The following is a 10966-nucleotide window of genomic DNA, read 5'->3' on the forward strand; positions in this document are numbered from 1 at the left end:
GTCATTTGCTAGGTACAAAACTATAGATATGCCAACATGAGTTATTAAATGTTTGATTTTTATTTTATTTTTTTAAAATATGTTTTTAGTTATTCAAAATTAACACAAAATTAAAATTAGTTTTTTTATAAAATTTTATATATTTTGATTTTTAAATTTTAAAAATAAATTAATGATTTTTTTAACTCATTAAAATTTGTTGAGTTATTTTGTTTAGAATAATTAATTAAAGTTTAGAGGCTTTGTTAGTGTTTAGGAAGCAAATTCTTATCTTTATGTTATGGGATATTTATTAGTTATTTGAGTTATTTAGAATTGATAAACACTAATGTTTTTCTTTTTATATTTCAGAGTTCAATAAAGGTATTATAAAGTCAATTTTTCATTCACTAAATACTTTTTCTTCATCAATTTTTTTTTTTATATTTGGTAGTAGAGTTTATATAAACGTGAGTTTTTTTTTTTTATATTTGGTAGTAGAGTTTATATAAATGTGAGTCTAAGCCTCACATCAATAGTAGGAAAAGTCAACACATACATGAATTTTTAAAATAATAAGATATTGTCCATTTTGAATCAAGTTTTTATGGATTTGATTTTGATACCACTTCAAAAAGTCGCTTACTATTTTATGTGTATATAAATTCATGTTCATCTCTTATTTTATCTTAGGTTTAATGTCTCAATAGATCCCTGTTTTCGTCCAGAATCTCAAATAGGTCCCTTTTTTTTTTGACGTCTCAATTGAGTCCTTATTTTCTTAAAATTGAACCAAATAGGACATTTCTGTCAAATTGAGATGATGCCATTAGGAAGAGTATGCTAACAGTGTAATTTTTTATTACGTGGCATTGAAAATGTGACTGTTTGTATTTTTTTTAATTTTTGAATTAAAAAATGAAGTATACTCTGTATATTTCATTTTTTAATTCAAAAATTAAAAAAGTACAATTCAGTCATGTTTTTAATGCCACGTAATAAAAGATTACACTGTTAGCATATCCTTCCTAATGGCATCATCTCAATTTGACGAGAATATCCTATTTGATTAAATTTTACAAAAATAAGGACTCAATTGAGACGCCGAAAAAGAAAGGGACCTATTTGAGATTCTAGACGAAAACAGGGACCTATTGAAACATTAAACCTTTATCTTAAGTGATACTTTATATCCTAACAAAAGGAATATAGGGAATTTATGGAGAACACAATTCCTGTTGTAGCAAGACATATATGCAAGGTGTATCATTCAAAGAGAGGATTGATCATGGATATAAAGATGTCAGTCAATCGAATGTTCAGGCTACATGGGATATCCCAACCTATTATACCAACTTGTTTCAGCATAACAACAAAACAAGTAACTCAACTATGGCATTGCAGATATGAACATTTAAGATATAAAGGCTTAAATTCAAGAGAAGAACATGGTAAATGGGTTATCATAATTGAAGTCTCCTTCAAAGTTATGTGATTACATGATGAGAAAACAATATAGAGCCTAATTTCCTAAGAGAAGTAATTGGAGAGCGACACAAATCCTTTAGTGGGTCCATGTCAATATATGTAGACCACTCACCTAATTGTGATAGTAAAAAAAGGTACCCAATTACTTTTATTGATGATTTCAGTGGAAAAATTTCAGGTTTACTTTCTCGTTAGAAAGGCAAAAGCATTTGTTACTTTCAAAAAAATTCAAAATTCATGTTGAGAAATAAATAGATTTAACTATTAATTGTTTTCACACTGATCGCGGAGGAGAGTTTGTCATAAGAATTTAAAAAATTAATGTGATAATAATGCTATTTGAAGATAAGTGAAAGTTGTCTACTCACTTCAACAAAATAGAGTAGCCAAGTGCAAAAATAGGACGATTATAAATATGGTTCGCATGCTCTCTATAAGGAAAGTTCCTAAAAGATCAATTAAAGAATAACATTTGTAGTTAGAGATCAAACTTCATAAGAAGCTTGGAATGGAGGCGAACCTTTAGTTGAGTATTTTTGAATTTTCGATTGTCTCTCATCTTCATATTTATGATAAAAAGAGAATTATGTTAGATTATAGAATGTGTATTGTTAGGAGTTAGTGATAAGTCAAAAGCATATACGTTATTGTTAACACCCTGGCAAGTGTACCAGATCGTATCAAGTAATAATAGACAGTAAGTTCAGATATCGTTTCCTAAGGGACTCTATGGCTTAAACGTTCATGAGAATTAATCGCATATGACTTGAAAGAATAATAATTTGATGTCGTAATGCAAAAACAAAATTAAACATGCAAATGAAAAAGTTGAATCAATTGACAGATAAAGATATGAATGAATGGAGTTGCTGGGGTTTACGGTTTCATCCTGATCCACCCCTCCTATATCTACTATTCCTATTATATTCCACTTTATTATCAATGTTCATGCAACTTTCTAATTTACTCTAAACCCGATATCTCGGCGAAAAAAGCCTATTACCATAATTACTAGTTTACCATCTCTAGTCTCCCTAGCAATTACAAATGCATTAATGGTAGAAGCCTAAAGCAATTGACTGTCCTATTCCTATCTCTAGGCAATATTTCATAATCAAGAGGATTCTTCTCAGATCTGGATTTCCCCGTACGTCCCCGTATCGACAAAATGAAATATCATGGCACTGAATGAGTTAAACAATTCAAGCTTTAAAGTACAGAGAAGAAAACCCAAACTATTGATGATACAAGTATATGAATAAAATAGGAATTTCAATATAAGAGAGTTTCAAAAGGATTGCATCGTTCCCCAACAAAAAAAGGGTTTAGTTCACCATTGACATGGTGAAACTATATGGATTTAATGGAAAGAATGAAAGAATAAACCCTGGAATTGGTGAATTTGAGCTTTCGCATCCAAAAGCCGCCTCCAAGGAGTGTAGAAGGTGTTCTGTCGTCTTTCTCTGTCAAAATATTACCCTAGAATTGTTCTGAGGGTTTATTTACAAGCTATGAAAAATTGCAAAATTTTGGCCCAAGCCCAACTACAACGCTCAGCGCTGGTTTCACCGCTCAGCAGTAGTTGCGACATTCCACTGGATCGCTCAACGTTGACACTCAGGCGTCCTGCCGTACTGAACTGAAGATCTCAACGCTCAGCGGTAGACACGGTTCTTCATTCACCTCTCAGTGTTGGCGCTTAAGCGTCTGACCGTAAGTCTTCCACAAGGCTGGCGCTCAAGCGTTAAACTGTAACTCCTTCCTGAAAGCATGCACTCAACGCTGAGATTGGCGCTGAGAAATGGGTGTGATTCCTCTTTTTCACCTTTCTTAATCCTTTCTTGAGTCCAACTCCTTCCTACTTCATTTTTCATCCTTCAATTCTCATTAAATCCTGTAAAAACAATGTAAAACAAAGTATAATATCTCTAAAACCACCTTTGACTCTCTTGTAACCTAACTTAAGTGTTTTACATGATTTTAAGTTCATTCTAAGTCATAAAAGGTGTGTTTTGATATCTATTTCAAGTATAAAGATAACGGTTTTTAGACCGTTATCACAACCCCAAACTTAGAACTTTATTTTTCCTCAAAGAAACAAAACAAAACTTAGCTTTCCACCTATCATCAAAATGGTTCAACACATTTAAAACTTATTCTCTCACAACAAGTAATTGCTTAATTCAGCTTTTCAATGGAATCTCATCAAGATGCATACATACTTCATTTCATTCCAACTCACATAATGTTCACATAATCACATACTCTTCCACAGATGCTATCCTTATGAATGATCAGTCAATTAAGCACATATATAATCATGAATTTCAGAAATCTTTTCCAGGCAAAGTGTTTCACTCAATCACTCAAGTGTTTCAAGAGGTCACTCCTTCCCTCTACTATCCACATGTCACATAGAACAAAATTTCCTTTCATCTATTACAATCAACATTCTTACACACAAATGTCATCACAAGGACTTTTCAAGGCTTATAATGAGGCTGGGCTAACAAGAAAAATTGGTTTTTCTATATTACAAAATCCTTGAGTAAAGAGAGTTATTCAACATCCATAGTTCAAGTACCAACTCTCTTTCAACCAATCTCACTCATTCTCAACTTTTCCTTTTTTCTTTTACTTTTGCATTGAGCTTATCTTTCATGCTTTTCTTTTCTTTTCTATCTTTTCTCATGCTTTTTCATTCAACACCTTAGCTCAATGCTTTTCTTTTTGCCTTTCAGTTCTCCCAACAACCCCAAACTTGAACCTTTATCAATACCATTCAATTATTCTCAACTCAACTCAAGGTAAAGATTTTTCTCAAAAAGGTTTTCAAAGTGTTTCAGGCTAAGGTTCAAAAAGGGTAGAACAAATTGTTCTCTTTACATTGGGTGAAAATTTGGCTAAGTAAGGGCTTCCAAAAATGGCCTTGATCATATGACACAAACATGTAATTCAATCAATCATAAAGACTCAAGCAAAATCATTCATGCTCTCAAATGAATAGCAAATATATCAATCAAAAACTCTAGAGCCCAAGGCCTGACACAACTATGCTCACTCAACAGCTCAAATACCAATCATACACCCTCCTTAGCATCATAAGCACAATCCTAACTTATCATGCATCTGTTCACACAGCTTGTGAACAATTCACCTGTATAAAAGCATGTACAACAATCTCAATAATCATCCACATCAAACATCATCAAGCACACTCATCATGCAATCAACAAGTCAAACCATTATCAGATAAGGTGTTCAAGCAAGTACCATAAAACCTACAATACTCAACAGAATTCAACCTATTCTAAAAGTTCAAATTACAAAGGAAAAAAGAAAATAAAACCTTGGGTTGCCTCCCAGTAAGCGCTTGTTTAACGTCACGAGCCTGACCCAATAGCTAACGGATCCACCAATTTCATCACCGTGGCAAGTTGCTCCTCTTCTCCTCCAAGGTAATGCTTAAGTCTTTGACCATTCACCACCCAACTTTCTTGCGAATCACTCTCAGCTGGATTCACCAATTCAACTGCTCCATGAGGATGTACATGCTTTATTACAAAAGGCCCTGACCATTTTGACTTTAGCTTTCCAAAAAATAACTTTAGCCTTGAATTGAATAATAACACCTATTGTCCCAGGTAGAAAGCTCTCTTTATCAACTTCCTATCATGATAAAATTTTACCTTTTCCTTATAACTCCTAGATGAGTCATATGCAAGTAACTGCATCTCTTCAATCTCCAAAAGTTGACTTCTACGTTTGCTTTGAGTTACATGAGGATCAAAGTTAAAAAATTTCAAAGCCCACAGAGCTTTATGCTCCATCTCCACTGGCAAGTGGCATGCTTCCCATCCACCAACTGAAAAGGTGATCGGCCCATAGAAGTCTTCATAGTCGTCTTGTATGCCCAAAGAACATCATTTAACTTATGCGACCAATCTTTTCTTGAGACAACAACAGTCTTTTCTAAAATTCTCTTTATCTCCCTGTTAGAAACATTAGCTTGACCGTTTGTTTGTGGATGATAAGGTGCTGTCACTTTATGTCTCACCCCCATAATGTTTAAGTACCTTTGCAAGCTGAAGATTACAAAAATGAGACCCTCCATCACTGATGAGTACTCTGGGAGTTCCAAAAGTGAAAACATTTGCCTTTTTAAAAATTTTATCACAGTATTGGCATCATTCTTGGGACATGTTAAGGCTTCAACCCATTTACTCACATAATCAACCGCCACCAATATATATTCATTATTAAAAAATAGTGGAAAAGGTCCAACAAAATCAATACCCCAACAGCCAAAAATTTCTACTTCTAAAATTCCTTGTAATGGCATCTCATGTCGTCTTGAAATGGACCCTGTCCTTTGACACTTGTCACAATTTCTAGCATGATTATGAGCATTTTTAAACAACGTAGGCCAATAAAATCCTGGTTGAAGAATTTTCGTCGTTGTTCTTTCTCCATTATAATAGCCTCCATAAGGTGAATTATGACAATGCCAAAGAATTCCTTCTACTTCTTCTTTTGTTACATATCTTCTCAAGAGATTGTCAGCTCCAATCTTGAATAAATATGGATCATCCCATATGAACTGCTTGGCATCATGTAAAAAATTCTTCTTCTGTTGCCAATTTAATTCCTCTGGAATAACACCTGCAGCTTTAAAATTAGTCATATCCGCAAACCATGGCCTCTACTGAATATACAAAAGTGCTTCATCTGAAACGACTCCCAGATTTCCTTATCCTTGCTTGTAACTTCCTTGTTGACTAACCGAGATAAATGATCAGCGATTAAATTCTCACTTCCCTTATTATCCTGAATCTCTACATCAAACTCTTGTAACAAAAGCACCCATCTAATTAATTGTGGCTTTGAGTCTGGCTTTGTCAACAAATACTTAATGGTTGCATGATCAGTATAAATAATCACTTTAGATCCGATGAGATAGGATCTAAACTTCTCCAATGCATAAACTATAGCCAAAAATTCCTTTTCTGTAGTGGCATAATTCAATTGAGCTTCATTCAAGACTTTACTAGCATAGTAAATGGCATGAAATACCTTTTCCCTTCTTTGGCCTAACACAACACCTATGGCATAATCACTAGCATCACACATCAGCTCAAAGTCTTTACTCCAATCTGGAGCCACAATCACAGGAGCAGAAATTAAGTTGCTCTTTAGAACATTAAAAGCTTGTACACATTCTTTACTCATCACAAATGGTGTATCCTTGACAAGCAAATTACTCAACGGCTTAGCAATCTTAGAGAAATCTTTAATAAATCTTCGATAAAACCCAACATGACCTAATAAACTCTGAATTCCTTTTACATTTGTAGGTGGTGGAAGTTTTTCATTAACCTCCACCTTTGCTTTATCCACTTCAATCCCCCTAACTGAAATCTTATGTCCCAAAACAATTCCTTCTGTCACCATAAAATGACATTATTCCCCAATTCAAAACCAAATTTGTTTGCACACATCTCTTAAGAACATCATCCAGGTTGATCAAACACCTCTAAAAGGAATCTCCAAACACTAAAAAATCATCCATGAAGACTTCTATACTTTTCTCCATAAAATCTACAAAAATTATCTACATACACCTTTGAAATGTGGTTGGGGCATTACATAGCCCAAATGACATTTTTCTATAAGCAAATACACCAAAAGGACATGTAAACGCTGTCCTTTCTTGATTTTTAGGGTCCATCACAATCTGATTATACCCAGAATACCCATCTAAAAAGCAATAATACGCTTGTCCAGCCAATCTTTCTAACATCTGATCCATAAAAGGTAAGGGAAAGTGATCCTTCCTAGTGGCTGTATTTAGTTTCCTGTAATCAATGCACATTCGCCACCCCGTAACTGTCCTTGTAGGAATAAGCTCATTTTTCTCATTATATATCACCGTCATCCCTCCTTTCTTAGGAACCACCTACACTGGACTTACCCATTTACTGACAGAAATTGGGTAAATAATACCTGCTTCCAAAAGCTTCAATACTTCCTTCCTTACTACATCTTTCATGACAGGATTAAGCCTCCTCTCTGGTTGAGCCACTAGCCTATAATCATCCTCCATAAGAATTCTATGTATGCAATATGTGGGACTTATACCCTTAAGATCTGAAATTGACCACCCTATAGCACCTTTATTAACCTTCAAAACCTCCACCAACTTTTCTTCTTCTTTTGGTGATAATGAATTACTAATAATAAATGGCTTCCCTCCATTATCTTCTAAGAACACATACTTCAAATGTGGTGGCAACTCTTTCAACTCAATCTTACTTTCTTTAACTTTCTCCTTGAGCTCAATTTTTTCAAAACTAACTTCTTCTATTGGAATTTCTTTCGATGACTCCAAATCCCTAACACATCCTTCCATCAATTTTTCCTCCTCTTCATTCAAATCTTTACATTCATCAATAATAGTCCTTTCCAATAAAGATACGTCGCACACTCTATTCCCTTGCATCATATAGAGTTCATCCACAATGTCCACTTGAAAACATGCTTTATCATCTTTAGGATGTGACATTGCATGAAACACATAAAAATTCACCTCTTCATCTTGCACTCTGACTTTAAGTTTACCATTCTCTACATCAATCACAATCCTTGTTGTCTTCATAAATGGTCTTCCAAGAATCAGAGGAGCTTCTCCATTCTCTTCCATCTCCATTATGACAAAATCCACTGGAAACAAAAATTTATCTACCTTTACTATTACATCTTTAGCTACTCCAAATGGATATTTGAGAGATCTATCCGCCAATTGAAGAGTCATCTTTGTTGGCTTAAGTTCCAACCCTTTAATTTTCTTGAACATAGACAAGGGCATTAAATTAATGCTAGCTCCAAAATCAATCAAGGCTCTTCCACCTTCTAACTCCCCTATTGTACATGGAATGGTAAAACTCCTTGGATCTTGCAATTTAGGAGGTAACATCTTTTGTATGATCGCACTGCAGTTACCTTGCAGGTCAATAGTTTCCTTCTCAATATACTTTCTTTTCTTCATGAGAAGTTCTTTCAAGAATTTCGCATATGATGGCATTTGCTTAAGTGCCTCAGGAAATGGTATGGTAATTTCCAGCTTCTTAAAAATCTACATAAATCGCTCAAAATGTTTTTCTTTTTCCTTCCTTGAATATATCTTAGGGTAAGGAAGGGGTTTTTCAAACTCTCTTTCTCTTAATTTCTCAACCTCTTCTTTCTCTATTTCTCCCTCAGCTCTCATTTTTTCACTCATCACATTTTTTTCCTCATCTTTTTTCTCCCTCTGATCATTCTTCTTTTCTTCACTCTCTTTTTCTTTTTCTCTTTTCTCAATTTTTTTCTCTTCTAACACTCTAACACTCCTAGCGACAAAGTCTCACATTTTTCCCTTGCAGCACTTCTCACATTCCTCTCATACCTAAGCTCTTCCAATCTAGAGTTCATGTCCTCCAAGCTTTTAATATAAAATACACTTCTGTTCAAAACCTGATGAAAAAGCTCTTTAGACTCTGCATTTCTCCTCAACGACATGACTTGTGACTGCTTTTGACTTCTTGAAATTTTTCTGATTTCCTGCGGTAACAAAGAAAGTCTATGTATAATTGCCTCCAACTGTTGAGTGATCATCATATATTGCTCCAATATAACATCATAATATTGTGACAATGAAACTTCCTGTTGTTGGATAAAATCAGCACTTTCGTAGTTCACCTCATCATTACTAGCCACCATATTTTCTATAAGCTCGTAAGCTTCCTCATCAGTCTTTGTCTTAATATTGCCTCCAGCTGTGGCATTCAACATACGCTTAGATTGAGTACCAAGGCCTCCAAGGAATGTGAGCACCAATGTTGTTCTGTCAAAACCATGTACAGGCGTCTTTCTTAGTAAACCTTTGAACCTTTCCCACGCTTGACCTAGAGTCTCCTCCATGCCCTGTCTGAGAGATCTCCAGGTTTCCACTGTTAACCTTGGACTGTGGGAAATATTTACTCAAGAATTTAGAAACAACAACCTCCCATGTTGTAAAGCTCCCCTCTGGAAAGGCGTTTAGCCACAACTTAGCATTGCTTCCTAATGAAAAAGGAAACAAACTAAGTTTTATCCTGTCATCTGACACTCCATTGATCTTCACAGTATTGCATATTTCGTTGAATGTTGTAAGATGATCATAAGGGCTTTCATTTCACAGTCCAATGAATTGATTACTCTGCACTAGATGTATCAAAGCAGGATTCATCACCATATTCAATGTGTTGTCCCTCGGCATAACAATGCTATTGAAGTGTTGGGGACCAACAACATTAGCTATGTCAACTAGAGTACATCTAGGAGCTTCTCTACATGGTCTTCTGACTCTCTTCCCCCTCCTCTCACTTAAACCTTCGAAAAGAGGTTGATTTTTCTTGCTTCTAGTGTGAATTGCTTCTTGAATACATAAGAAATAAAAACCCTAAAAATAACTATTATATAAAAATAAAAACAAAAAAAAATACAAACAAAAATTAAAATCAAGTCAAATTTAATAAATTCACACTATTAGAAAAGTTAAACCAAACGAGTCCCCGACAACAGCGCCAAAAACTTGTTAACACCCTGACAAGTGCACCAAATTGTATCAAGTAATAATAGACAGTAAGTCCCGATATCGTTTCCCAAGGGACTCTGTGGCCTAAACATTCATGTGAATTAATCGCATATGACTTGAAAGAATAATAATTTGATGTCGTAATGCAAAAACGAAATTAAACATGCAAATACAAAAGTTGAATGGAGTTGTTGGGGATTACGGTTTCATCCTGATTCACCCTCCTATATCTACTATTCCTATTATATTCCACTTTATTATCAATGTTCATGCAACTTTCTAATTTACTCTAAACCCAATCTCTCGGCGAAAAAAGCCTATTACCATAATTACTAGTTTACCATCTCTAGTCTCCCTATCAATTACAAATGCATTAATGGCAGAAGCTTAAAGCAATTGACTGTCCTATTCCTATATCTAGCCAATATTTCATAATCAAGAGAATTCTTCTCAGTTCTAGATTTCCACGTACGTCCCTGTATCGACAAAATCAAAGATCATGGCACTAAATGAGTTAAACAATGCAAGCTTTAAAGTATAGAGAAGAAAACCCAAACTATTGATAATACAAGTATACGAATAAGATAGGAATTTAGATATAAGAGAGTTTCAAAAGAATTGCATCATTCCCCAACAACAAAGGGTTTAGTTCATGATGAGTGGTTATTTCTTGAACTATATTTAGTTTATTGCACTTAAATAAACCAAGGAATTGTGTTTAATTGTCTGTTATTTCCCCATTTTCCGAATTCTGCTTAATTTGGTCGGAAATTCGTAATTGTGCTAATTTGGGTTTTCTGAGCTGATTAAGTGCATTTTGGTTGCAGGGAAATTTTGGAAAACATCATTTGGAGCATTAGGGAAGGTGGCGTGATCATTCAAGACTCA

The 10966-nt window shown here is 34.5% G+C and overlaps 1 protein-coding gene across 1 annotated transcript; it reads right to left on the reverse strand.

The window, feature by feature from the left end:
• Positions 1 to 6147: 6147 nt before the first annotated feature.
• On the reverse strand, positions 6148 to 8548 carry LOC106776764. Its single transcript, XM_014664235.1, has 2 exons — positions 7471 to 8548; positions 6148 to 6908 (listed from the first exon to the last, which is right to left on the reverse strand). Exons 1-2 carry the CDS (start codon positions 8546 to 8548, stop codon positions 6148 to 6150), a joined length of 1839 nt encoding a protein of 612 aa, XP_014519721.1.
• Between the last annotated feature and the right edge of the window lie 2418 nt (positions 8549 to 10966).

This window comes from Vigna radiata, chromosome 11 (assembly GCF_000741045.1).
Source record: "Vigna radiata var. radiata cultivar VC1973A chromosome 11, Vradiata_ver6, whole genome shotgun sequence".
Lineage (NCBI taxonomy): Eukaryota > Viridiplantae > Streptophyta > Magnoliopsida > Fabales > Fabaceae > Vigna > Vigna radiata.